Source organism: Aricia agestis, chromosome 7, assembly GCF_905147365.1.
Source record: "Aricia agestis chromosome 7, ilAriAges1.1, whole genome shotgun sequence".
Classification (NCBI taxonomy): domain Eukaryota; kingdom Metazoa; phylum Arthropoda; class Insecta; order Lepidoptera; family Lycaenidae; genus Aricia; species Aricia agestis.
Genome location: NC_056412.1, coordinates 16,294,227 through 16,321,919, shown reverse-complemented (window position 1 = coordinate 16,321,919; position 27,693 = coordinate 16,294,227). Strand labels below are relative to the sequence as shown.

Below are 27,693 nucleotides of genomic sequence, written 5' to 3'. Positions count from 1 at the left end.
TTGTGCATATAGTACATGGATAAGTAATTCAAAATGAGCAAGTAATTCTCAAGGGTATTTTCATATAAACAATGCATGTCATAGCCCATAGCAAGTGCATAACAGAATATGAATTATTCAATAAGTGCTCTACAATGTTGCATATTTATTTGTTGACATCGTAACAAAACAATAGCTAACAAAACATTCTAGCAGACTTTCCTGTCACGCTGATTAGCGCGCACCGTCGGCGCTGATGGCCCGAGATGTAATGATATTTCATACATTTCAGTATCGGCGCCGACGGTCAGCGAGCGGTCAGCATGACAGGAAAATCAGCCTAAGCACAATCCTTACTAGAAATTCGAACGTGTGGCTGTCTGTTACTTAAACTGCTGAACCAATTTCGTGATATTTGGTATGAAGATAATTTGAGTCCTAGGAAATGACATACAAAAAGTACGGTTCCCGCCAGAACTGAGTGACGGGCAAAATCTACTAGTTATAGTGCGTCAAGAAAGTGAAGAAATTAAAAAGTGGCAACATCGTTGTGTCGTCCCTTTTTTCTTAGATTGATTTGAAAGGGATGACACTACGATGGTGCCACTTTTTAATTTCTTCACTTTCTTGACGCACTATAATAAATAGGTTATTAAGAACTTATAAGATAATATAGGTATTAGGTATACCACGTAATATCTTTCAATAATAAGCCAAGTGCGAGTCGCACTCGCGCACGAAGGGTATAGGTATAGAGCAAAAATAGGCCAAAAATTGTGTTTTTTGTATGGGAGCCTCCCTAAATTTTATTTTATTTAAATATCATTATCAATTGTTAAAGTACACATATATTTAAGGTCTTTGTGAAAATTTCAAGTGCCTACCTGATGCCATGATGATATTGAGCAAAAAAGGCCAAAAAAATCACTTTTGTTGTATGGGAGCCCCCCTTTAATATTATTTTGTTTTCAGTATTTGTTGTTATAGCGGCAACAGATATACACAATCTGTGAAAATTTCAGAAGTCTAGCTGTAGCGGTTCTTGAGATACAGCCTGGCGACATACAGACAGACAGACGGACGACAACGAAGTCTTAGTAATAGGGTCCCGTTTTTACCCTTTGGGTACGGAACCCTAAAAATTAAGAAAAATACTAAATGTACCATGAAATAACAACAACTCTTGTACGAAAATATATTATATTCTGATTTCAATAACACAATAAATTAAATTATAATATTTTATAAACTAAAAAGTATTTCAATATTAAATGCAAATTTTGTATCACCAATTACTACACTAAAGTGGAGAACTTGTCTAATTTAGACACAGCGATGTTAACATTTTTCTTCAATAGGGGGAGCAAAGTGGTCACCTGATGGAAAGCAACTACCATTTCCTTTGGACTTGCAACATCAGAGAAGTCTCATTTTGCATTAAAATAAGTCTACCAAATAGCCTCTTGTATAAAAAATATTCCCTTATTTTTATTAAAATTTACCTTATATTTACGCAGCTATTATAGTCCACTTAATTTGTCTGTCATGTGACTTTTTAATATGATCTTAATATACAATTTTTATACAATCTTTACTGTGTCAATATTATTATTCGTAGTATCTTATTACTCTATTGAGAAATAGGACACTACAAATAATTCTCCGTTGTTGTTCAATCATTTCTCAAATTTTTATGCATTAATACATAATAGTATTTTTTAAAGGAGAATGTAGACTAGAGAACTCCTGGGAATATTGCCTTTCTATTTTTGGGGTAGTCTTCAAACTTCTTGACATACCAGCTGTGGGCCAGGAGAGCAGAGAACAACTGAAATAGAATTGTAACCATGTTTATTAATTACTAGCTGTTGCCCGCGACTTCGCCCGCGTGGACTTCAGTTTATAGCGCGCGATGTCAACAAAATTGGTCTCAAAAGCTTTTATAAAAAAACCCTGGTACCCCTTAAATCAATACAGCTGTGCAGTGTGCACACAATAAGTATTTCATTTTTTTATATTAAACTTTATATTTTATGCCGAATTTTAAAGCTTATTTAGCCCTCCAATTACACAACTTTACCCATAAACTATTTATCATTGATAGATTTAAGGTTACGTCACTGCACAGATAAAGTACTGAGTTATTTAATACCGTAGAATAGATATAACAATCGAAAAAAATCGAAACTTAAATGTAAGATGATACCATGTCTTATAGAAAGACTTTTGAGTAAGCGTCAGCGCGATGTAGAAGACGCACGGCGCCATCTATTATGAATTGTTGGAACTAACTTAATTTGAACAAATTTACACATTTTCACCCCCTTACAACCCTTTTTTCCAGTAAAAAAGTAGTCTATGTCCTTTCTCAGGCTTTAGACTATCTGTATACAAAATTTCATTACAATCGGTTCGGAAGTTTTGGCGTTTGGCGTGAAAGCGAGACTGACAGACAGACAGACAGACAGAGATACTTTTGGCGTTTGGCGTGAAAGCGAGACTGACAGACAGACAGACAGATAGATATTATTTATAATATTAGTATAGATTATGTGCACACTGCACAGCTGTTTTTGGGTATTTTGATTAATTAAGGGCCGCGCTACACCGGATTATTATTATACCAAGTGATTATATTATTAAACATAATATTCTAACGTATTAAAAACTATAAACAAAAACATACTAACTAATAAGTATGATTAGTTCTATGTTACAATAAAGTAAACTATAAAACGCCATCTGTTGAATCGTATTAGAACTAAAATGTTCAATGCATCGATATATTTCTAGGTTTTTTATAATATTATACATAAAATATGTTTAAGATTTTTGAAATTTTATTTTAATACACATCCAAGACCCAGGAACATTGAAAACTTTTTGTTCCGCCTGCGGGACTCGAACCCAGGACCCCCGGGATGAGGGCTGGCCACGCGCAATGCGAATTCATTTTCATCGATATTTTCATGGAAATAAGATATTTTCCCACATCAAAATGTAGCCTATGTCCTTTCTCAGACTCTAGAAAAACTGTATACAAATTTTTTTATTGCAATCGGTTCAGTAGTTTTGGCGTGAAAGTAAGACAGACAGACAGACAGAGATACTTTCGCATTTATAATATTAGTATGGATTATGGAGTTTTAACATAAATCCCCTACCAATAAAAATATTCATAATGTGAATACAATAAAGTTATAACTTTACAACACAGTCACATTACTAAAATTTTATTAATAAAAAAATATTTTATTCTTTGTATAAGAATAAAATATTTAAATATTTTGAGTACAGTGTTTTTTTTATAACTAAATGGGTAAAAAAATTACTTCACTTTTTAATTGCTCGGCTAAGCTTATGGACCATCAACTATTTTCTTAATATAATTATAACTAATTAATGCCATTTGCATTATAATAATTATTATAATATATGTTTGCAAATTTATAACATATTTTTGAATTTATATTATAAATTCAAAAGTGTGATATAAATGCTAAAAAGACAGCCGTTACTATTTTTTATGATGAACCACGACTTAAATTTCTGAACTGGTTTGGATTATTTCTGCTAAACACAGTGTCTCTTGCATCCTGTACAATGACAAAAGAGTATTTATCAACGACAAATGTATGTCCCTGCGCAATGTTGTGATTAAGAATTACAGAAATACTGAAATTTATGAAATTCATTACCTGATTACTCAAAACCCACATGAAGATGAATAAGTATGTCTTGGTTGGTGTCAGAATGAGTAGAAGTAAGTATAGCATCACTTCACAGAACCGGTGCGGACTAGATACATAATTGAAGAGTCGTCCGTGCGGTATTTTATACTCTTGGCTAACCACCGCACCCGATGTATCTCTTCTCAAATTGGCAAGAATAATATTAGACTGATACTGCTCCCACCACAATAAAGCAAATAAAACTGTTATGGGTAAAGCTAATATCTTTGTCTTTGTATCCATCCATAATATTTGGCTTCGGTCTTGTTCACCTGAAATGATGAATAGTATTTAAACCTTTCAAAACTCTGGTAGGCTAAATGAAACAAAATATTAGTTGGGAACTCTTTGAAAAGTATACTTATGCCATAGTTTAAGTGCAATATTTGATTTTTAATCAAAAAATCAAATTATATTTTCAAAAAAAAAATCTGACAGATCAATTAAAAATAAGAATTATATCTTACCACAAAAGAGTGGTGCTTCACCAATAGCTGCCACAATAACTCCAAAATAGTGAACAAATCCAACTGCATAGTGACTCAGGTTCATTTTGGCCTTGTCAGAGAATACTTGTAGAAAGAATGTCTCATAATATCTTCTCAAGCTTTGTATGACTATTAATGTCAATGTGAGCAGAGCGGCACCAACAGACACTGAAATTTTATAAAAACATTTTTAATTTCAACTGTAAATTGTTATGATATAAAATAGAATACATTTTTGTGGCAATGTTCCAAGATCTAGTACTTACTTAAAATTATGTAAAATAGAACTTTCCATGCAAATAAATACCTGATGGCTTCTCTTGCTCCAGCAGAAGGCTCAGCATGTAAACACAGATGCCATTCACAGAAAAATCCAGAAAATAAACACATAACGCGTATAGTAGAGTTATCACACTGAGTACCGACGAAAATGCATAGAAATGCTTGTAGAACGCCTTTGGAATCTCCGTGGATGTCACAAACTTGTCTCCCACGCCGTCGTGAGCGAAGCTCCCGTACTTGTACGTTTGTATTATGAACGCTGGAAGATGCCTCTCATATTGTTTTATGAAATACCCGGTGATAAAGGTAAACGTCGCTATGAACATAAACCCTACGTCTAATATATTTAACATAGCGTACAGAGGCTTCTCGTGTTCGGAGACTACTTGATCTGGAGACATTTCGGAGTAAAGTGGCACATTAGAACGTAACGGCACTCGGTAAAAGTAGGTTATGGAGGTAAGTGGCCGCAAACTATAAATTATACCTTCAAGATCTAGCGTAGCCAGTCGCAGCCAGGAGATGCAAAACTGTAAGTTTTGCTATGAAATACGCACATTGGTTAATATCGAAATACTGGTAGCAAAGGTTGGTAAAAATTTACAGCTGGTTTTGTTTACTACATATTATTTACTTAAACATTGACGCAACCATGGTATATTTCGATTAGGTAATAGAACAACCGTTAAAAATTATTAGTGCTGAGTGCTGACTGCTGAGGACAAGTAATATGTTAATTGAAAACTAAAAATAAAGAAAAGTGGAAATCGATTATCCACTACAAGTTTCAACTTTTGCAGAATTTTGGATTGCCAGCTTATATATATATATTTTTTTTCTGATTTCTCAGTCCAAACATGAAACAACTGCAGTTTTAAATAAATTGAGCACGTTTTATAAATTATAATTAATTACTTTGTGTTACATAAAATAAATAATAATATATCGTATTAAAAAAATCTAAATTAAAGATTTTAGGCAACTCGCACTATAACTAAACAATTCAGTATTCTCCCACAAATTGTGCAATATTCTAAACTTTAAGCGGGTAACACAAAGGCTAGCTGTCATTGACCATGACATTGGCAGCTGTCACTTTTTTTTTCATAATATGGCACTCGGCTTTTTAACCATGGCCAGTGTCATGTAAAATGTGGCGGGAAAAATTTTTTTTTTCGTGAAAGTTTACAAAATTTAACCCTTTAACTGCCGAGCTTAAAATCAATTGTCGTGCCTCTAGCGCCAGCACCATAACAATTAGTTCAGTTCAACAGTTAATCAAAAAATCCCTGGAATTATTGCCTTCTTGTCTTTTGGAAACTCTTTAAAAGTATTTTTGTACCAATCATTCGTGTATTTAGCACCCAAAACCTAGAAAAGAAAAAAGTACAGTCAGGTTCATCAATCCTTATGAGTACCTTACTATATCTATACATCTATATCTATACATAAATTATTATAAAACAAAGTCACTTTTTTCCGTCATGTCCCTTTGTTCCCTTTAATCTTTAAAACTACGCAACGGATTTTGATGATTCTTTCAGTGTTAGATAGCCCATTTATCGAGGAAGGCTATAGGCTATATTTTATCACGCTAATACCAATAGGAGCGAAGAAATAGAGGAAAATGTGGAAAAAAACGGGGAAAATGATTTGAAAGGGCTTACTTGAACGCACTAATCTCAGGAACTACTTTTCCGATTTGAAAAATTCTTTCAGTGTTAGATAACCCATTTATTGAGGAAGGCTATAATAGGCTATATTTTATCAGTTATCACGCTAAGACTAATAGGAGAATGTGGAAAAAACGGGGGAAATCATTTGAAAGGGCTTATCTCGCGAACTACTGGAGCAATTTTTATGTTATTTGTCATAGATAAGAAGTAGACGTGAAGGATCATAGGCTATCGATTTTAATCATTTTTTCAGTGGCTATATATTTTATACTCGTACGACGCCGGGGCGGGTCGCTAGTTTTATATAATAGAAAAAATATTCATACCTGATTACCGAGAACCCATAGGAAAATAATGAAATACGTCTTCGTAGGTATGAGAACAAAATAAACCAAGTAGAGAACAATTTCGCAGAATCTGTGCGGGCTTGAGACGTAGTTGAACATTCGTCCCATTGGAACCTTGTACTTTTCCGTGACTACTTCTCCTGACTTCTTGTCTTTTCTCAGGTTGGCAAGTATGACGTTGCTTTGGTATTGTTCTTGCCAGGCCCAGAGGAAAATGGCGATGCACGGAAGAGCCACGACAGTCGTTCTGCCATCAATCCAGTTTATTTTTTCTCTGTCTTGATTACCTGTGAGAAAAACAAAACATAAAAACTAGATCAAAATCGTTTCGACGTTTTGTATCTTGCAAGAGCAATGCATTATGCAACTAAAGAAAACCGTTTAATACAAAATATTTTGTCAATCGCTTAAATGCATGCTAACCTAATGCATACAATGTGTTTCGACACCGGTGTCCGATTCTTTAATGTCATGATCTATGGCATTTTTTATCGACAAATTGGCTCTCAAATTTTGTATCTCTCTCACCGTTGTAATATGGCAGCCATTTTAGTTTTTCTCGGGCTTTCACACTAATCTGACTAGTACTTCTGATGTAAATATCTTATGAAGATAAAAAAGGTCTCATTTGATAGCTACTCTTGCTGCCTATGCTTGTACAGGCAATATGTTAAAAATTTCGTGGAATTAAACATAGAAAAACCAAAGTTTAGGGGAAAAAAATTGTGTATTTTTTAATTAATGGCTTTTTGTGAAAAATCTGGCGCATAAAACTGATTCTTTTTTATTATTTTAAAAAGATAGAAGAGGTATTTATCTTCAATAATTTCCTTTCTCTAAGTCAGATAGTTTAGAAGTTATAACGTTTTTCTTATCCCGCCAGCACTCGCGCCCCTTAAAATACTCGCGCGTAGAGCATTTTGCTCACGCTTATAAATGTCATTAAATATAGGTTTTGCAAAGTAATATTTTTACTTTTTATTATTTTATTAAACAAAGTACACTTTGTTTATTACAAAAACTATATATGGCTCTTGGATATCTCTAGTGGCACGGACACTGGACTCTAACGATTTTTCCACTTTAAAACTTCATATTTCACAAGTGGATCCCTAAATCGGAAAATGATCTTTGAATACTCTGAATAATATTTTTTAAAAACGTACCCAACGACACCCCACACGATAGGATAGACGCGGGAAAAAAACACCCCCGCTTGATGTGTAAAAATGTGTAAAAAAAGATTTTATATCGCGGACAGACGGACAGACACACAGACGGACGGACAGACCGAAACTATAAGGGTTCCTTGTTGACTACGGAACCCTGATATGCTTTTTGTTTGTAGAAAAAAAGTATTTTTTTGTTCAAAAATAAACACCTTTTTTTTTTGAGAAAAGTTTATTTTTTTTAATAAACCCCATTAATTTTGAAACTGACACTGGTACTTAAGACTTTTCTGGGTCCCAGTGAACAAATCGAGACGCATCCCATGACTGTTGAAGGGTGGGGACGGGGTCCATACAAAATCCCCCATAGGCCTTTGAAAAAATTAAAGTTGTATGTACGAAGAGTCATACTCGTAGTGACGTCATAGCGACATCTTTGGAGTGTCGGACACTCCAGACGCAGCGTGATTCTTGTCGGACAAGTTGACCACAGTTTTTAAATTAACTTTATTAAACAAATTCCAAAAAATGAAAGTTTTATGTACGAGGAGCCATGGTGACGTCATATCGACAATTTCAGGAGTCAAGCATTCGAAAACGCAGCAGCGCCGAAATTTTTCGCATAGAAAAGTTTATCGGACTCATCGTAAACAAGGCACTCACAAAGTGGTAAATTTGTATGTATCAGAAAAAAGTTAGTTCCGTGTACTGGGGACTACTATTCATCATACTAGTAGTATACATGTTACTAGGTACTTACTATCAATAGGCTACTTGGCCTACTTTTTTTCTTCATACTAATCGCTTCTTAATCATTTTCACCAAAAAAACTAATATTTTAATATTTTAAGCAGTAGAAACTCATAAAAATGTTGATTGAAAAATATGCCTTTTAAACGCCACCGAAAACACTGTCCGCCATAGTGTGACGTCATATTTCTTGTATTTTATTATATTTATTATTAAAATAATCAGACACTTTCAAACGTTTGTCCTCATAACCCTACGAATAATAAAAACTATCATAACCTCTTATTATCTCACCACAAAACAGGGGAGCTCCTCCAATAGATGTCAAAATTATTCCACAGTAGTGCACATGCCCGACTAAGTAATGGATGATGTTGATTTTGGCGGATTTTGAAAAGACCTGCAGGCAGCTGGTTTCATAGTAGCGTCTCGAAGTTTGGAGCAATATGAGTAGCAGTGTCAGCAAAGCTGCCGCCACTGAAACTGAAATGAAAACAGTAGGCCTACAACGAAACCGTTTTGAGACTCAAACAATCGAACGAGAATGCCGCGTCCTACTGTAACAAACGTGAAACGACGTTACGACGAAAGCTGGGGCCTTTCGTCGTAAGCGTACCTATTACATCAGTGAGGGTATTTACAATCCCTGTTGTAAGTATATGAATATGGCACAACATACGCATTCCTTGTGTTCAGTTGCAAAAAACAGAAAAAAAAATCAGCCAAGTGCGAGTTCTGACTCTAATTATTAAGGTACAAATGTCAAATAGTACCTAATAATTATTATTCATTAAGTATTTTGTAAAATATGTCTCAAGTGCCTTAGATCTATTCTGATTAATTATTTATTACGAGTAAAAAAGGCCAAAAAATCACGTTTATTGTATGGGAGCCCCCCTTAAATATTTATTTTATTTTGTAGATATTTAGTATCTGTCGTTATAGCGGCAACAGAAATACACAATCTGTGAAAATTTAAAAAGTCTAGCTACAGCGGTTCTTGAGATACAGCCTGGAGACAGACAGACGGACAGACATCGGAGTCTCAGTAATAGGGTCCCGTTTTTACCCTTGGGTACAGAACAATAAAAGGCCGCTCTTCTCGAATTCGAAGTTATTTTTTATACAAATAACTATCTATTTTTTTAATGAGCCTATGCTATCCCACTGCTGGGCAAAGGCCTCCCCCAAGATCTTCCATCTCTCTCATTCCGACGCCACTGCAAGCCAGTCTGGCTTGTAGGCATCCAGCTGTTCATCTCGCCATCTTTTTGGAAGCCGTCCACGGCGGCGTCGTCCGTCCACTGGTACCCACTCCGTGGTGACCCTTGCCCAACGGTCAGGATGCATGCGGCTAGTATGACCCGCCCAGTTCCACTTTAATTTTGCAGCTTTCATGCTTTCAATAATATTATATCTATCTATATCTTTATACTTATAAAATTACATGTCCTGACTGACTGACTGACTGACTGACTGACTGATTCATCATCGCTGAGCAAAAACTGTAAAAGTTACAGCCATGAAATTTGGTGAGTAGGGTTGTTTTATTAAGTAGACACCCACTAAGGAAGGAATTTTGAAAATTTTACCCCGAAGGGGGTGAAATAAGGGTTGAAGGTTTTAATGAAAGTCCGTCATTTCTTGAGTTAGAAACATGAAACTTTATTTTTGGGTTACTGATTAAAAATGAATGGATAATTATTTAAGCGTTTTTGGAAATTCTACCCCCAAGGGGGTGAAATTGGGGTTGAAAGTTTGAATGAAACTCCGTTATTTCTTGAGTTAGAAACATGAAATTTTATGTTTGGGTTACTGATTAAAAATGATTGGATACGTGTTTAAGCATTTCTGAAAATTCTACCCCCAAGGGGGTGAAATAGGGGTTGAAAGTTTGATTGAAAGTCCGTCATTTCTTAAGTTAGAAACATGAAAGTTTATTTTTGGACTGCTGATTAAAAATGAATGGATAGGTATTTAAGCGTTTTTAGAAATTCTACCCCCAAGGCGGTGAAATTGGAGTTGAAAGTTTGAATGAAAGTCCGTCATTTCTTGAGTTAGAAACATGAAACTTTATTTTTGTGCTACTGATTAAAAATGAATGGATACGTATTTAAGTGTTTCTGGTAATTCTACCCCCAAAGGGGTGAAATTGGGGTAGAAAGTTTCAATGAAAGTCCGTCATTTCTTGAGTTAGAAACATGAAAGTTTATTGACGTTTGCGTTTGACGTTTGCGTTTGACGTTTGCTTAAATAGGGTCCGTTTTTAACCCTTTGTATAAGGAACCACAAACACAAAAAGGAGAAAACTATCCATCCTTGTTATTATACTATGTTAACGCGGATGAAGTCGCGGGCAACAGCTAGTAATATATAAAACTCAAAGGTGACTGACTGACATGGTGAATGGTGATCTATCAACGCACAGCCCAAACCACTGGACCGGTCGGGCTGAAATTTGTCATGCAGGTAGATATTATGACGTAGGCATCCGCTAAGAAAGGATTTTGATCAATTCCAATCCCAAGGGGTTCAAATAGGGGATGAAAGTTTGTATATAAGTAAATAGTTCTTAACGCGAGTGAAGCCGCGGGCAAAAGCTCGTTATTATATAAATACGAAAGTAGGCCTATCTCTAAGATAATCAAAGTGATATATTAGGTAAAGACAATATTTTATTAGGGCGACATGTAACGCTAGTCGCTACCGCGCACTATTATACGAATTTTCATAAATAAGTCTATGGAATTTTCCGAAGGAAGTTTCGAGCAACAATTTAAAATTTAAAAAAATATACCTGATGGTTCATTCTTCTGGCAGAGGAAATGCAGTATCGAAGACAAGTAGCGATTAACCGGAAAATTTAAAAAATAAACTCCAATGGCGTATAAAAAAAGCGTCCCTCCGAAAACCACAGCACACAAGTAGAAATGAAGATACGTGGATTTCGGTATTTCGATCACACTTAGATATTCTGCCCCTTTCCCCCGATATGCAAAGTTGCCATATTTAAAACATTTCGATAACACCGGTATGATATTTTCATATTTCTGCAGCAACTGGTCAATGAAAATAACCAATACAAGAAAAATCAGAAATATTGTATCCAATACGTTTAACATTTTTTACTTTTTACTAAAAAATGTGGCAAATATCTTAGCAAATTAGTAAAACTTCTACACTGATATACAGCCACAGAATAGATAATAATAGTACAAGATACAGCTACGAAATAACTTTGGTAATATAGTGGTAATATACTAAAATACAGTGCAATTAGCGGGTAATAATTAGTAATGAACAATAATTAAAGATTAATATTAAGTAATTATTTTTATTGCCGCTCTTAGTAACGCTTGAGGGACTTGAGGGATAATATTTCAAACATAATTTATGTAGTTACCATAAAGTTAATATACCTAGCGGAATAGAGAAACAAAGGCCTGAGCAAGCGAGATGTCACTAGCAGTAACATTGCGTGGTGACGTGTGAATTGTGATACATGACGGCAGAACTCTTTTTTTTACGTCCAGTCGGCACTTATCGGCACGTTGACAATTTAATCTCATAGAGTTCATGTTCAATCATGCTTGTGTAAGTGTTACATACGTATTACGTACACATACTTTTACACACAGATGAAAACCAATTTCGGTTTCGTTTGACAGCTCGAGATTGTTGCTCTATTCCGCTAGGTATATTAACATGGTAGTTACTATTATAGTTAATCCGGCAAACTGTTGTTTTGCCATTGAACGTTGTACTATAATAAATGCACGTTAAAATTAGTTTTAACTAAAATAAATATTTCATTCAATTAAATAAATAAAAAATCGCATTCAAAACCGTTGCGAGTTTTGATAGAGATTATCGTGACGACTTCTCCATGACAACATCTTTAACAGTGCAATTGCTTAGGGCTTCACGCATGAAGGAATTATACTATTGGAGGGAGCCTTATATTTTGACAGTTGATAATGTTACTCTTTCTAACTAACGACGCAGTAAGTTGAGTGAAAGAGAAAGCTCATATCGGTGTGTAAACGTCAAAAGCCTGTAATGTTATGTCCGACCGAGTAGAACATAACAAAGGAGTCGGTCTGCATAATTCTTGTTTTAAAAGTGCTAATAAAAGTGTTTAGTGAACGTTAAATGCAATATCTTGTTGGGTTTTGTGGTTCCGCTAAATAATAAACCATAAAAACGGCCAAGGAATGCCTCACACACGTGGATTTAACATAACATACGTAAGTTTTCAACAACGTTTTTTGGGCTTACCAGTCGGTATTTTTTGTAAGTTAAAAAGAAAATTTATAAGTTTAATAATCGCTTAATCATGCTGTTTATGCCATTAGTGATAAAAATGTCACATCAAGTAATAATTTGGCTACAAATATGGCATAGATTTTTACGTGTGCTTTAGGGATGCACCTTGCTTGAAGTATAAATTTATATCGATAAAAATATTGTCGTGGACTAAATGTTTTTTTTTCAGGATTTGAAAATGCTTCAAAATAGACGAAGAACAGAAATATTTAGACGCAAGTTTCATGCAAGTTTTTAATCCTTACTCGAAGGCATCACAATATTGGGATTATCATTTCAAACGTAAGTTTGAAACAATGATTTTATTGAAATAAAAAAGTTCTAACGGAGAGTAAAATGATCAACAACTCTTACACCTTCCCCCTGTAAGTAGTCAAATCGTTACTTGGATTTACTTTTTGAAATTTTATCCTGGCATTACTATTTTTTTAATAAATACCAGACACGATAGATATTCAGTTGTTATGCGGCACCTGGGTTCCGCTTGGGGCTTGATGGGTTAAGTATGGAAATCTTACATAAAGCATATTGCCCCGTATACAATATTATAATATGTATATTATTTATAGTATTAAGTACATTAATGTCACTAAACCAACTATTTTTTTAGGTTTTTGGAATGCTTCTAAAGAAAAGTTCAATACGATGGTGATGACGGAGAGACCTATAATGAAGATAATATTATTTTTAAGTTTAGATTATAACCGAGTAATCTGGTGGTGAGATGGAGTGAGGAGGGATGGTTTAAGTGAGGAAAATCCCCCTTATCACTACCACCCTCAGGAGACCCCCCCGTTAAGGAGACTGTTGTCAACTGTTTTCAGTATAATTCTCGAGGCATACTAAGGTTAGCTAAAGTTTATATTTTTATAATATGGATTTAAGTATTCAATACTCGTATGTACTCGCAGTCATGAATTGTGGATCAACCACTAAAGTGGAAAACTAAAGAACACGACTGCAATACGTAATTTTTTGTAGCATGATACACAAATGCAGTCATTAAACAGAGTCCAATAATTATAAAGCAGACAACCTTCCCCGTAATCCATATTTAAAAATTGCTAATTTCATATTTTTTCATTTAAATCTTGACATGTCCAAATTTTGTAATGTGAAAAAAATGGAATAAATACTTTTTGAATATTGATACTAACAAACAAATTATTTTTAGTTTAAAGAAATGCTCCTAAAGAAGAGGTCAATGTGATGATGATGACAATTGGGAACTTATATGGAAGTTAATATTATATTTAGGTACTTCAAAAGCTGCGACTAAGAACATATTCAATAAATCCTTTTGTTTGAATATTTTTTATTTTCATTTAATTTATAATTTTTAATATGTGTGTACTGTGTAATATTATACAATGTATCCTAACACCGGTGTCCGATCCTTACATGTTATGATGTATGGCATATTTTATTGACTGAAAGATCGGACACTGGTGTTGGGACAGTGGACACCACGAGTATCCAATGCTTTAACGTCTTTATTTCTTCGATAATACATAATAATTATTATTTTACAAAATTGTTGTTTAATAGTAATTAAGTATAATAAAGTATTTTTGTTCTTCTGTTGTTTTCTTATAAAAAACTGTTGATTTTATTGATATTACACTCCGGACAAGCCTTCGTGGCTTATGGAGTATACATATTATATATATTTTAAACAATTTGTGTAATTATATACTTAAATATTTTATTTATTTATAAGTATTTTATTTTTCATATACTTTTGAACATGCGGGTCGAATTGATAACCTCCTTTTTTTGATGTCCTAAAAATCTATAACGTGATAAAAATCTATAATATAAAATTATAGTCGCCTATTGGTCGAAAGCTGTAGGCTAATTTTATATTTTTATCGATATATGCCCATCCCTACACGCACACTATGGCAATTGCACACAAGCATAAAATGGCCACGCGCTGGCGAGCTAAGAATCCATCTACCTATATCCTTAATCTATGGCTTCACGTCTGAGGGGGCACCAGAAGAGTAAAGGTTCAAATACCGATTCTAGTTGATATACGGATGAGGATCCATATAGTCCATATAGAACAATTTTTTTTTGATAACTATCAAACAAATTTTTTGTGAGTAGCTTCATTTTGATAAGACGAACAACATATTTTGTATCCGCGATAAATTTTGAAAGTGGTAGTTAACAGAGAAAGGATTTCAAAGTTAGAAAGGATTTCAAAGTTTGATTTGATGGTCCTAAAATATGAATTGTTCTATTTGTACTGACAATGTTACTCTTAAATTATATAACTATTAACCTATCAATATACAAAAAAATCAGCTGGTTAGGGTTCCGTTTCAGTGTTCCGTAGTCAACCAAGTTTTGTTGATTACAGAGGGCGCTACTGGTATATACAGTAAATAATATTATATTATACTAGCTGTGCCGGAAAACGTTGGTTTGCCATATAAATAATTTTAGGTATGAAAAATAGATGTTGGCCGATTCTCAGACCTACTCAATATGCTCACAAAATTTCTTGAGAATCGGTCAAGCCGTTTCGGAGGAGTATGGCAACGAAAACTGTGACACGAGAATTTTATATATTAGATTCGTCATAGTACATATTACCAGAATATTTGTTTACCGTCTATGCTAGTGCTGCAATCTAGCATCAAAACATTAATTAATCTACTTAATCTATAATAATATTATAAATGCGAAAGTATCTCTGTCTATCTGTCTGTCTCGCTTTCACGCCAAAAGTTCTGAACCGATTGTAATTAAATTTTGTACACAGATAGTCTAAAGCCTGAGAAAGGACATAGGCTACTTTTTTTACTGGAAAAAGGGGTTGTAAGGGGGTGTTTATGCGTAAAGTTCAAATTAAGTTAGTTCCAAAAACTCATAGCAGATGGCGCCAAGAGTCGCCCAGATCGCGCTATCGCTTGCTCATATGTATTTCTATAAGAGGTGGTACCATGTTGAGTTAAGTTTTTTGATTCTTTCGATTGTTATACACGTTATTAAATAACTCACCTACCAATATAGATATCAGAAACAACAGCCTACCAATATTAAATACTAAATAGTTTATGGGTAAAGCTAAAGTTGTGTAATGCAGCTAAGTTGTGTAAAGCTAAATAAGCTTTAAAATTTGGTATAAAAAAGTTTAATTTAAAAAATAATAATATTATATGTGCACACTGCACGGCTGTTTTGGGTATTTTGATTTAAGGGGTACCAGGGTTTTAAAAAGCTTTTGACACCAATTTCGTTGACACCGCGCGCTATAAACTGAAGTCCACGCGGACGAAGTCGCGGGCAACAGCTAGTCTAATATACTTACGTCTTGATATATAATATAATTATTCCACTAATAAGTATTATTTTGAATTGTATAATAAGCTAATAAAACTTTCAGCACTCGTAATTAATTATAATTACTACCCGTGTATATAAATATTACCCGTGTATATAATAATACGTCTGCAGTGCGTTTTAAAACGTAAGGAGCAGTATAATAAATTACGGATATTTTTTGAATAACATCTATTGCTGTTATAAAGATGGTTAAACATTTTTACATAATCTATACATATTATAAAACAAAGTCGCTTTTTTCCGTCATGTCCCTTTGTTCCCTTTAATCTTTAAAACCACGCAATGGATTTTGATGCGGTTTTCTCTATTAGATAGAGTGATTCAAGAGGAAGGTTATAGGTATAATAACATTCATTAAATAGTGGAGAAATACTGTAATTGTTGGGGTTTCTAATGTGATGTCGTAAATAATTCCTTTTTTTTTCCGCTTACATTGCAAACGCAGGCCCTACAAGATTTATCAAAATAATGTACCTACCAAGTATTGTACACATTTTTTTATTTATTTATTTAAATGCACAAAACACATTACAATCCCAACTAAACACAAATATACTTAATAAGTGTTAAAATGTAAAATCTAGATCGCAACGTAACAAAATATATGTGCAGACATTAAAATTAAAAACATTAAAAAGACATTAAACTAGCACATATATTTTGTTACGTTGCGATCTAGATTTTACATTTTAACACTTATTAAGTATATTTGTGTTTAGTTGGGATAGACATAATTGTCTATCTCTTATGGATATCCCACAATAGCATTTTTTTGTCATTTTCTTTTTACGACAAATAATGGCTAATTTTCGAAGCAATTTTAATAATTAAATAACTTAAATACATTGTTGATTTAATGTAGGTCTATATGGCCCTTTACAGCATATGATTTAAATGAATATTTTCGAAGATATTGATTTAGAAATTGCGGGAAGTAGCTTTTGCGGCGCGGTACCGACTAATGCGGGCCACGGTTAGTAATAAAATACAAGTCAAAACTGCTGAATTGATTTTAATTTTTAATCATTTTTTCAGTGGCTATACAGTGTGTAACAAAAATAAGTGATAATACTTTAGGGTGTGTACGTGTTCCTTGTAGAGAGTTAGCTGTGAAAGTAGCAGCGCTAAAAGACGAACATTTTTTTTAACTTTTGTATGGGCATGGGGCCCGAGCGTCACGAGTTTCCTCATACAAAAGTGAAAAAAAATTTTCGTCTTTCAGCGCTGCTACTTTCACAGCTAACTCTCTACAAGGAACACGTACACACCCTAAAGTATTATCATTTATTTTTGTTACACCCTGTATAATATTTTATACCCGATGCGAAGCCGGGGCGGGTCGCTACAAGATGGAAGCCGCCTACATGAAGTTGCAGCAGACGACGTGACGTGTCGTCGCGACACGTCATTCCTATGTAGTTATTTCTATGAATGTGTCGCTAGCTTCGTGTCGCTAGCTGCGCAGGGTGTTTCATACAAAAACGTACAAACTAGTAGTGTTGCGACGATACGTCGTCTGCGGTTGCTTCATGTCGCCCGGTGCCAACCGGCACCTTAAGTTTAATAAAGTCTATAATCTTAAGTTTAATAATAATAATCTATAGTAAGTAATAATAATAGTCTATAATAAAAAATAACTGCACAAGATTTCGTCAACTTGTAAATATATATTTAGATTATTTACTTTAAAATATGTTATCAAGGGTAGACATACAGACAGAACAAATTCATTAAGAACCATTATTTTTAAGCTAAATATCTTTGCCAAACGTACTAGTAAGTACTTAAACTACTTAAACTAGTTTGCTACCTATATAATAGCAACATAAAAATATACTTAGCTCATATTTTTACAAGACCAATTTTGATGGCCACACATACAGGGTGCAATTAAACCTTCCTGCCGATTTTTTTTCCAGGGCTTAGGTATCATTAGGTGAGTCCATTTAACCAACAAAAATTGGGTGTTATTTTTTTTTATGACATAATATTTTATCCCATTTAAATCGTTGCAGAACGGTCACTAGCGGCGCGGGGGAATGATCGGTGGTGACGCGGGGGGAGGCGCGCGCGCGGGGGCACGTCACGCGCGGCCGACGCATCGTGTCCATTAATTGTAGTGTTTTTTAGGATAACTTTCAATAGGTTTTTCTCAACATTTTAGTACTGAGTGATTATAAAAGAAAAAATAAGTGTATTTTAGTTTTTAACTAGGATCAATACATCAAAATTTGGCAGGAAGGTTTAATTGCACCCTGTATAGAATGTAAAATAGGGATGGAATAATTTAAGTTTTATAGCTGCAAACTGTACGGTTTACGTTCCCTTTGCGTCTCGGGCATCATCTTATCATAAAAAGCCTGGGAAAATAGCTTTTCTGTTTGTCGGGTAATTTTTAAAAGTGTTTTTATACCAATCGTGAGTATAAAGTGCGCCCAGGACCTGAAAAAGAAGAAATAATAATTGGCCTAGGTTCCGAAATAAAATCCAGTATACTGGTCAGTGCTCAAGACGTCATGTTTTTGAAGCCATGCTCATGCAATGTTCTGCAAATGGTGTGGTGTGTGTGTGTGGTTGGTGTGCCTCAAAAAATTATTCGTCGTGTATATTCCTAGTTTATAAGAACCAAAAAAGGGAACATTTTAAGAGGATCGACGAAGGGATGGGACCTTAAAGCATCCCTGTACACGCTGATTAATTTCTAGTGTACCTCCAAAAATTTACATTTTTATTATGTACCTTGAACGCAAAAAGTTTGCGGAACACTTCTCTAGTGAGACAAGTGTGGCGTAATATAATGTTACGAGTACAATACGTTAATGCACTGGCGTACATTTTGGAACATCATGACTCATGAGTATTGGCTAGTAAACTAATGATTATATTTAGGAACATATCCTTAATAAAAAGCTAACACATAACGCCATGCAAACGTGAAAGGAATAAAGATGAAAATGCAAAGAAATATAAAAAATAATGCAATTTTATAATTATAGTAATAATGCAATATTATTATTGTAATTGGGGTAACCCGTTGTAATTAACTTAAATAAATAAATAAATATAGTATTATTACTTGTCGCTACATATTATACGTAATAGCCTTACGGTAATGTTTATCAGTTAACATAAATAAACTTTACCTGATTACTAACCACCCAAATAAGTATACTGAGGAAAGTCTTAGTAGGCATTATAGTTAGAAGCACAACGTAGATCACAATTTCACAGAATCTGTGCGGACTGGAGACGTAGTTGAAGAGTCGCCCATGAGGTATCTTATACTCTTCTGTGACCACCTACAAATACAAGAGAGCGATAATAACATTGAAAAAACTAACTAGACAAACATCAAACTTTTTAACAGTGGGCAAGCTGATGATGATGAACTATTGCTAAAAACAAAAAAATACACTTGCTTCAAGGATGTTACGATGAGACAGATACCTCAACGGGCTTTTTTGACATATTTTGAGGTATGTCAATATCATTCAATATACAATCACCTGATTATATTTATTCTACGAATAATAAAAAATAAATACAATAATGAAGTAGTGACGTCAATAGATTATACAGTATTGTAGTTAGGGAGCCCTAGAACAAAAGATATATATTAATACGTGAGCCAAAAACTTTGTAACCCTTTTTACGAAAAATGGGGAAACGCAAGTGCATGAAATTTTGCACAGTTATAGTTTATATGGTGAAGGAGTGCATTGAGCTAATATTATTTTGAAATTATGCTTTTATCATACATTTTTTTAACAAATAAAACATTACACACACTACAACACACACATATGAGAAATGTCAGATTTTTGAGTGACAAGCCTATACATACGAATTAAAGTCTTTTATTTATGGTTGAAGTCTGTTGACAACAAGTTGACAAATCGAAAATAGATTATAGTTTTTTTTATTGAATCTAAGATACTATTAGACAATGCTTACACGGCCAGTCTGAGATCAGCTAAGTCCCAGAGACAAGAGTTGAAAAAAAAAGATAAAGTCAATATTTTTTACAAAATATAGGTAGTAGTCACAGAAATGGATATAGTTAGAGCCGCCATGTCGCTCCAATTTGTATGAACACGAGCGTGTCACTTTTTTCATACCTACTGTGACGTCACAAGAGCGCTTTAGTGACGGGAATACCCGTACGCGCGGAATCGATTCGAAGGCATCGCCGCGCTCCGTCTCTTTTGCCACTTTAATAGGTATATCGAATTTTTAATCGATTATTATTCAAGTTAATATACAGAGGAATGATAAATCTAAAGATACGTGCTTGCCAGGACAGCTAGTAATATATCATATTATTTTAAACTAAATCACTAAACAGACACATAAATACATATTACATAAAATATAATTACCGAGTCACAAAATATCCCAAAGCGAACATTATCATTCCTCTGTTTCATGTCTGTTTCGAAAATCGATTAATTAGAATCGAGAATATGTACAACACTATTTGCTTCATTTGACAGAAAAATGAGAATATTGACTGTACCTCGAAACTAAGCGATGAGTGAAAGTATCGATTGTTTTATTTCCATTGCGCGCTCAATAGCGGACAAACACAACGGGCTCTATAATTTTCTAACTAAAGCGACAATGTATTATGAATCATGCGGTACACACGCATTTACGTAGATTTCATGGTAAAAACTGCAACCACCCACGATTAACATTAAATAATTGATTTTAAAATAAAGGACACATGATTTAATAATAAAATTACTTACCGATGAAAAGAAACGTATCCACTATTTAGACCAACGTTTCTAGTCAAATTTCCACAGCCCAATACGGCACAATTAGACATTTTTATAATTCCGATAGACGTCCGATTCCGATAACAGTGGAGCGCAGACTAAAGAACAGACTTTCGAAATTTTGATATTGTACAACGTTTGGGAACGCGATGGCACGCAAAGTACATACACATGGCAGTTCTAACTATATCCATTTCTGTGGTAATAGTCCTAATGTCGTTGAAACCAAGGTCGAATTTCGACCATTGGGCGATCTCTAGTATAATTTAAGAGTAATATTGTCCTACAAATAGAACAATCCATATTTTAGGACCATCATATCAAAGTATGAAATCCTTTCTATCTCTGTTAGCTACCACTTTCAAGGTTTTTCGCAAATAAAAATATGTTGTTTGTCTTATCAAAATGAAGCTACTCCCAAAAAATTAGCTTGTTAATGTTATGTCTCGGGACACGTCAATGAAAGATGGGAGTCGAGCGTGAACTGATTTAATGTAATTGACAATTGTAACACTGTCGATGCGCATACACAACAGGTAGTAATCAAAACAAAAAAATTGTCCTAGGGCTTTATGACTAATAGAGCATTCTCATTTTGTGTGTGTATTTAGTAAGTGCCTGGAAAAAATGTAGGTACTGAATTTTGTAAACTACAAGTTACAACAGCTAAAATATATAAGGCGCCTACGAATAATCAAAAATAGATTTTATTATTCGTAGCAAGCTGCAAGGCGCATAATATAGGCACCGTATAGCAATATGACATAATATTGCTATACTGTGATATAGGTGAGATTATTAACAAAATGTAACCAAAATATTTTAAAGTGATAATAAAATCGGCCAAGTGCGAATCAGACTCGCGCACGAAGGGTTCCGTACCATTATAGAGCAAATGTAAGCCACAAATTGTGTTTTTTGTATGGGAGCCTCCCTAACTTTTTTATTCTATGTTAATATTATTATTAATTATTATTCTACATAGTTGTATCAATACTCATAGTTCATAATAATTTATAAATATTTCTCAAAAAGTGTTTTATGCAACACTTGGGTCGAATTGATCCTGCAATTTAGCTGGTGACTAAATAATCCTCAATAGACGCACTTGCTAAATCACTGGGCCACGGCAGTACTCGCGTGTTGACACGAAATTGACGATATGAATATACAGACAAACAAAGTGTATGTGTGTGTCTGAATTGTCTATGGAAAAAGGTCACAAGTAACGTTAAGTGTTGACGCTATCGTTGCGTTCGATTGCTACTGGACTTTTGAACGTAACTGTACAATACAACATTTTTGTTTAATCCTATTTGTCCCCGTTTAGTTTTAGTCTATCACGTATACACAACTAGACGATCCGGTGAACCTTAAATCACTTCCCTCCTAGTATGAACCCCCCCGGACTTCCACGTATATTTCAAGACTAAAATTAGCCAACTTCGTTCAACTTCTCGAGTTTTAGGACTAACAAAATTTAAAATTATTTTTTATTGAAATATACTTAGATATATTATTAGGTACTTATATCTATGTTATTAATACATTTGCGTTATTTTGCGTGCATATCAGTCTGATCGAGCCTAGATCGAGCTGACCTATTAATGCCGATGTTACCTACCTGTCCTGACTTCTTGTCTCTCCTCAAGCTCGCTAGTATGACATTACTCTGGTACTGCTCATGCCATGCCCAGGCGAAGACCGCCACACAGGGCACGGTCAGGATCACAGTCCTCGTGTCCAGCCATAGTATGTTGCTGTGTTGAGTGCCTGAGATATTTTGAAGATATTACTATCAGATTATAATGCGTACTTCATACTATCAGCACCAACAATATTATCCTCCTGGAGACGACTTGGTTAGAGTGTAACGTAAAAGAGTTGGTAACGTGGGAGAGCCATGCTTCGGCACGAATGGGCCCGCTCGACCGAAGAAATACCACGGGCTCACAGAAAACCGCGTTTGCGCTGTGTTTCGCCGAGTGAGTGAGTTTACCGGAGGCCCAATCCCGTACCCTTTTCCCCTTACTACCCTCCCCTATTTCCTTCCCTACCCTCCCCTATTCCCTTCCCTCCCCTATTACCGTATTCCCTCTTAAAAGGCCTGCAACGCACCTGCAGCTCTTCTGATGCTGCGAGTGTCCATGGGCAACGGAAGTTGCTTTCCATCAGGTGACCCGCTTGCTCATAATAACCAGCATTTTTATTAGTAATTGTAATATTAATGTTGATTTGGAATTTCAATACGCAACGAAAGCACGTTTTTAGTTTTAAGTTCATTAGAAAGAATGGTATCTTTACTTTGCTTACCCGAAAACAAAGGCGCTTCTGTTACCGCCGCTACCACTACACCAAAGTAATGGTAGAACCCTACCATATAGTGGCTGATGTTCATCCTGGCACTCCTGGAGAAGACCTGAAGGTGGTGGGACTCGTGGTATCTTCGGCAGCACTGGATGACCACTAGGAGGAGCGTCAGAAGACAAGCCCCGGCGGACACTGCAGGAAGAAAGAAAGGTGTTACTTTCACAGTTAAGAGCGGGCTGCCACATTTTGGTGTGTTTTCTAATAAGTATTACGATCCCGGAAGACGATTGACTTAAATGAAATTAAGATTTATTTAATCATTATATATTTATCTGATATTTGCCTAACGGAAAACACGATTTATTTATAACTCGATAGTAATATTTTTCGAAATTATGAATCTTTCTGGGCTTTTCAACAAATAACTGTTAACTTTTTGAATTACTATCATTAAATAACACTACTACAATCACACACCTTATAAAATAATGACTTAAGAAAAATATAAAGTAATCATCAAAAATTATATTATTATATCACGATTGGAGAATAGCGGTGTGTGTAGGCGGGGATATCGTGCTTTGATATTTTTGACAGCAGGCTCTTAAGGCGCTCTCCCTACGGAGATGTCGTAATTTACAGTTTTTAGAGTCTTATTAACTCATAATTTGAAAGCTAAAAAATTATAATAAATCAACCGGCCAAGTGCGAGTTGGACTCGCCCATGAAGGGTTCCGCAGCAGCAATAAGGTTTATTTTATGAAATAAGGAGGTTTTTGATTTATTTTCATATTTCAGTTGATTTATTGAAAGTTAAATTAAGGTTTACCATTTATGACGTATAAAAAAAACTACTGGCTAGATCTCGTTCGAACTAATTTTCGTTGGTAGTTTTTGTAGTAATGTACGTCAAATATTTTTTTTAGACTTATCATGCCCCTACTTTAGAAGTTAGAGGGAGGGGGGGGGGGGGGGGCACACATTTTACCACTTTGGAAGAGTCTCTCTCGCAAACTATTCAGGTTAGAAAAAAAATATATTAGAAACCTCAATATGATTTTTGAAGACCTATCCATAGATACCCCACACACATAGGTTAGATGAAATTATTTTTGTTTCAGTTGTATCTATGGGAACCCCTAAAATTTTTAATAATTTTTCCGTTTTTGTATCAAAATCTTAAAGCGGTTCACAGACTACATACCAAATCTACATACCAAGTTTCAGTGGTATAGCTCTTATAGTTTCGGAGAAAAGTGACTGTGACATACGGACGGACAGACAGACAGACATGACGAATCTATAAGGGTTCCATTTGGCTACGGAACCCTAAAAATACAGCAATAATCTTCAGCATAATATGAACATTCCTTTCTCCATTATTAATTTATTATTTTTGTTTATACCAACGAAAATTAGTTTGAACGAGATATAGCAAGTAGTTTTTTTTATACGTCATAAAATAGTAAACCTTAATTTAACTTTCATGAAATCACCTGAATTATAAAAATAAATCAAAAACCTTTTATTTCATAAAAATAAACCTTATTACTACTGCGGAACCCTCCATGGGCGAGTCCAACTCGCACTTGGCCGGTTTTTTTGTTATACCTACTCTAGGCCAGGGGTCACCAAATGGCGGACAGCGGTCCGCATCCGGCCCGCCAACCCATTGTGTGCGGACCGAGCATGTTCGAAGATGATCTTCGTTCATCTTAGGACTTCAAAATCTCCAGGATTTAATGTCAATACCTACCTTTGTTTAATACATTTTTTTTAAGTAAGTAAGTATATAAAATGTGTGGACCGCGATGGTCATTTCATGTCTTAAACTCTTAAAACGGACCCCGAGCGAAACTAATTGGTGATCCCTGCTCTAGGCTTTAGCTATATAGTGTATTCTATTTCGATGGAGGATCTTATATTTTTAAGCTATGGCCTAGCCTTTATCGCGGGCTTTGAGGGCGGCGACCGAATCAAGAAATTCCGTAACGAAAATTTTAACACATCGTCTAACGTCGTTTCAGTTTGGCAGACTTCGGCACGGTGCTTGTGTGCTTGCGACTAGACGTATGCGCGCAGACTAGTTATTGCTATGCAGTCCCCGAGTGCCATACGTATTTGTTTTTCTCTATTTCTTGCGAAAGTTTAGCTCAGAATTTAATTCGTGCTTTCAATACCTATTTAATTATTAAAATATCAAAACAAAAAACTGTGAATTAAACGTTAACGTGAAAAAGTATTTTTTAGATTTTTTAAATGTATTAAATTAAGTAACTAAATATTAACGATGCTATAAAAATATAATAACTTATTATGTAATCGCATACAGACTGAATAGCATGAAATTTAGCAAAATGCCACACTGTAAATATTATGCGCGAAAACTCGCTTATTGCGTGGGAACCGTACATATTTTTTCGGGATACCAGTTTCCTATGTCCCTGGGGCTCAAATCAAACAAAAGTGACATAGTGCCAACTTGCGCTTTTGCCCTGTGGGTGGATGCCAACCCTTCTCGAGGGTGAAATATTTTTAAATAAAAAAGAAACCGCAAAAATCGATAAACAGACAAATTTTAAGCAAAATTTGTTTTATAAAGTTTTTGGAATAAATCAATACTTTCTGAGTAATTAAAGATCGAAAATTGTGATTTTTCGAGATAAAACTACATGTTTTAAAACGGTTTTTCATAAATAACTCAAAAACTACCTTTTTACGAAAAATTTGTTATAATATAAATTAACGTCAATAAAATAACAAATAAACGCCTAATTTTAATAACCTTCTAATTTTAATTTAAAGTGATTATATGTATACTTTTTTCGGCGTATACTTAAATCTAAACATTCATACACAAATAACGGAAAATTGATGCATTTTGTGACATATACTTCCTGAACACTTTTTAAAGTACTTAAAATTACCTTTCTATTGAGTACTGTATTAGGTTAATAGCATTAAAATTGAGCAAGTTATGATAAAAATAAGATGACACTTTCGAATTTTTTATTAGCATGGATAATAAGATACTATTATCCATGCTAATATTAAAATAAAAATACGAATCCCGAGCCGGTACCTAACGATAGTTAGGTATTGGCTCGACCGGAGAAGTACCGTGGTACTTCTCCGGAGCCCGTGGGCTCACAGAAAACTGGAGTGAAACAGCGCTTGCGCTGTGTTTCGCCGAGTGAGTCAGTTTACCGGAGGCCCAATCCCCTACCCTTTTCCCTTCCCTACCCTCTCCTATTACCCTATTCCCTCTTAAAAGGCCGGCAACGCACCTGCAGCTCTTCTGATGCTGCGAGTGTCCATGGGCGACGGAAGTTGCTTTCCATCAGGTGACCCGTTTGCTCGTTTAGTTCCTTATTTCATAAAAAAAAAGGTCACAAAATAAATTAAAGTCAGTAACTTACCTGTAGGGGTAGTTGTCGTAGTCACTAGCTTTAGCAAGGCCAAACAAAAATCGTCCACTGGCCGACGGAACACATACACTAAAATCGTGTAACCGAATGTTAAAACACTAAAAACCGAAGAAAACGCGTAGTAATGTTTAAATAATGCCTTGGGAACTTCAATCATTCGTATGAAACCACCGTCGGAGCCTTTGTATCCAAAACTGCCGTATTTGAAGAATCTTATTATGAACCCAGGTAGCTTCTTCTCGTATATTGTTACAAAGTAGCCCATGAGGATCGTGTAGGCTGCTATTGAAATGAAGCCTATGTCTAGTGGACTCAACATTTTGATCGCTGAAAACAAAAAAATTAAATCAGTTTAACCGTTTAAATATAGTGATCTCGTGGTAAAAACGTTTTAAAATATTTATACCCAATATCATTTTCCGCGAGTCTTTTTCATAGTTTTTAAACCGGTTTAATTTTTATTATAGTATCTTCGAGTATGGCAAACGTTTCTGCCCATTATATAAAAAGATCATAATATTATGCCTATTGCTGTTGCCTGCGACTTCGTCCACATCAACACAATACAAAGATAAAAAATATCCCACGTTTTTTTCACATTTTCCACTGATACCAATAAACAGAAAATAATTTTCCAATTCGAATAAGTACTGCCTGAGATAGGCGTGTAACAATCAAACTCTTCAGCTTTATAATATTAGTATACTTAGATTAATCTGCTTTTCAAGCGTGATTTAAGCAAGTTTTGAACAAAAATTAACTTACCTATAGTAGCGGTCTGTAAACTATGTAATGCTTACCTACGGCCTACTGGTTTTATCTATGCTTTTGGGCGCATATTTATAATAATTACAAGTGTGACGTCATAATGTCGAATTATGGTCTATTTAAACGAGTTACTATACTGTACTCGGCGAAACATGGCAATAGCGGTCATTGACTCCTGGTCAAAAACTTGCAATTTTAAATATAATATTATGTATACATAGTTGTAGAAATCGTCGGATAGAGAGAAATGTACGCTACTCATTTTTTGACCGACTTCCAAAAAGGAGGAGGTAATACGTTC

General features: G+C 34.7%; 3 protein-coding genes and 1 long non-coding RNA gene across 4 annotated transcripts; all 4 read right to left on the bottom strand.

Moving 5' to 3' along the window:
* Nucleotides 1–1,192: 1,192 nt before the first annotated feature.
* LOC121728661 lies at nucleotides 1,193–27,693 on the bottom strand. The gene is made up of 3 exons (XR_006035852.1): nucleotides 27,663–27,693; nucleotides 13,782–13,784; nucleotides 1,193–1,328 (listed from the first exon to the last, which is right to left on the bottom strand). It is a non-coding gene; the product is annotated as an uncharacterized LOC121728661 (long non-coding RNA).
* LOC121728653 (polyprenol reductase-like) lies at nucleotides 1,568–5,213 on the bottom strand. The gene is made up of 4 exons (XM_042116877.1): nucleotides 4,506–5,213; nucleotides 4,178–4,366; nucleotides 3,678–3,982; nucleotides 1,568–1,807 (listed from the first exon to the last, which is right to left on the bottom strand). The coding sequence occupies exons 1-4, from the start codon at nucleotides 4,879–4,881 to the stop codon at nucleotides 1,715–1,717; spliced, it is 963 nt and encodes a 320-aa protein (XP_041972811.1). The 5' UTR covers nucleotides 4,882–5,213; the 3' UTR covers nucleotides 1,568–1,714.
* LOC121728655 (polyprenol reductase-like) lies at nucleotides 5,759–11,568 on the bottom strand. The gene is made up of 4 exons (XM_042116878.1): nucleotides 11,220–11,568; nucleotides 8,717–8,905; nucleotides 6,483–6,790; nucleotides 5,759–5,851 (listed from the first exon to the last, which is right to left on the bottom strand). The coding sequence occupies exons 1-4, from the start codon at nucleotides 11,542–11,544 to the stop codon at nucleotides 5,759–5,761; spliced, it is 915 nt and encodes a 304-aa protein (XP_041972812.1). The 5' UTR covers nucleotides 11,545–11,568.
* On the bottom strand, nucleotides 18,409–27,414 carry LOC121728656 (polyprenol reductase-like). Its single transcript, XM_042116879.1, has 6 exons — nucleotides 27,390–27,414; nucleotides 26,616–26,951; nucleotides 23,200–23,388; nucleotides 22,511–22,659; nucleotides 19,249–19,404; nucleotides 18,409–18,547 (listed from the first exon to the last, which is right to left on the bottom strand). The coding sequence occupies exons 2-6, from the start codon at nucleotides 26,941–26,943 to the stop codon at nucleotides 18,455–18,457; spliced, it is 915 nt and encodes a 304-aa protein (XP_041972813.1). The 5' UTR covers nucleotides 26,944–26,951; nucleotides 27,390–27,414; the 3' UTR covers nucleotides 18,409–18,454.

What these genes read in the sequence shown, in the direction of transcription:
- LOC121728653 (XM_042116877.1), bottom strand. Translation starts at nt 4,881, where the DNA reads ATGTCTCCAGATCAAGTAGTCTCCGAACACGAGAAGCCTCTGTACGCT. An exon ending in GGAGCAAGAGAAGCCATCAG is followed by an intron (nt 4,367 to 4,505) that starts GTATTTATTTGC and finishes ATAAAATTTCAG; the next exon opens with TGTCTGTTGGTGCCGCTCTG. An exon ending in TGTGGGTTTTGAGTAATCAG is followed by an intron (nt 1,808 to 3,677) that starts GTAATGAATTTC and finishes ATTCTATTTCAG; the next exon opens with TTGTTCTCTGCTCTCCTGGC.
- LOC121728656 (XM_042116879.1), bottom strand. Translation starts at nt 26,943, where the DNA reads ATGTTGAGTCCACTAGACATAGGCTTCATTTCAATAGCAGCCTACACG. An exon ending in GAGACAAGAAGTCAGGACAG is followed by an intron (nt 19,405 to 22,510) that starts GTAGGTAACATC and finishes TTGTATTTGTAG; the next exon opens with GTGGTCACAGAAGAGTATAA. An exon ending in TTTGGGTGGTTAGTAATCAG is followed by an intron (nt 18,548 to 19,248) that starts GTAAAGTTTATT and finishes CTTCTTTTTCAG; the next exon opens with GTCCTGGGCGCACTTTATAC.
- LOC121728655 (XM_042116878.1), bottom strand. Translation starts at nt 11,544, where the DNA reads ATGTTAAACGTATTGGATACAATATTTCTGATTTTTCTTGTATTGGTT. An exon ending in CCAGAAGAATGAACCATCAG is followed by an intron (nt 8,906 to 11,219) that starts GTATATTTTTTT and finishes TTTTCATTTCAG; the next exon opens with TTTCAGTGGCGGCAGCTTTG. An exon ending in AGGAGCTCCCCTGTTTTGTG is followed by an intron (nt 6,791 to 8,716) that starts GTGAGATAATAA and finishes TTTTTCTCACAG; the next exon opens with GTAATCAAGACAGAGAAAAA.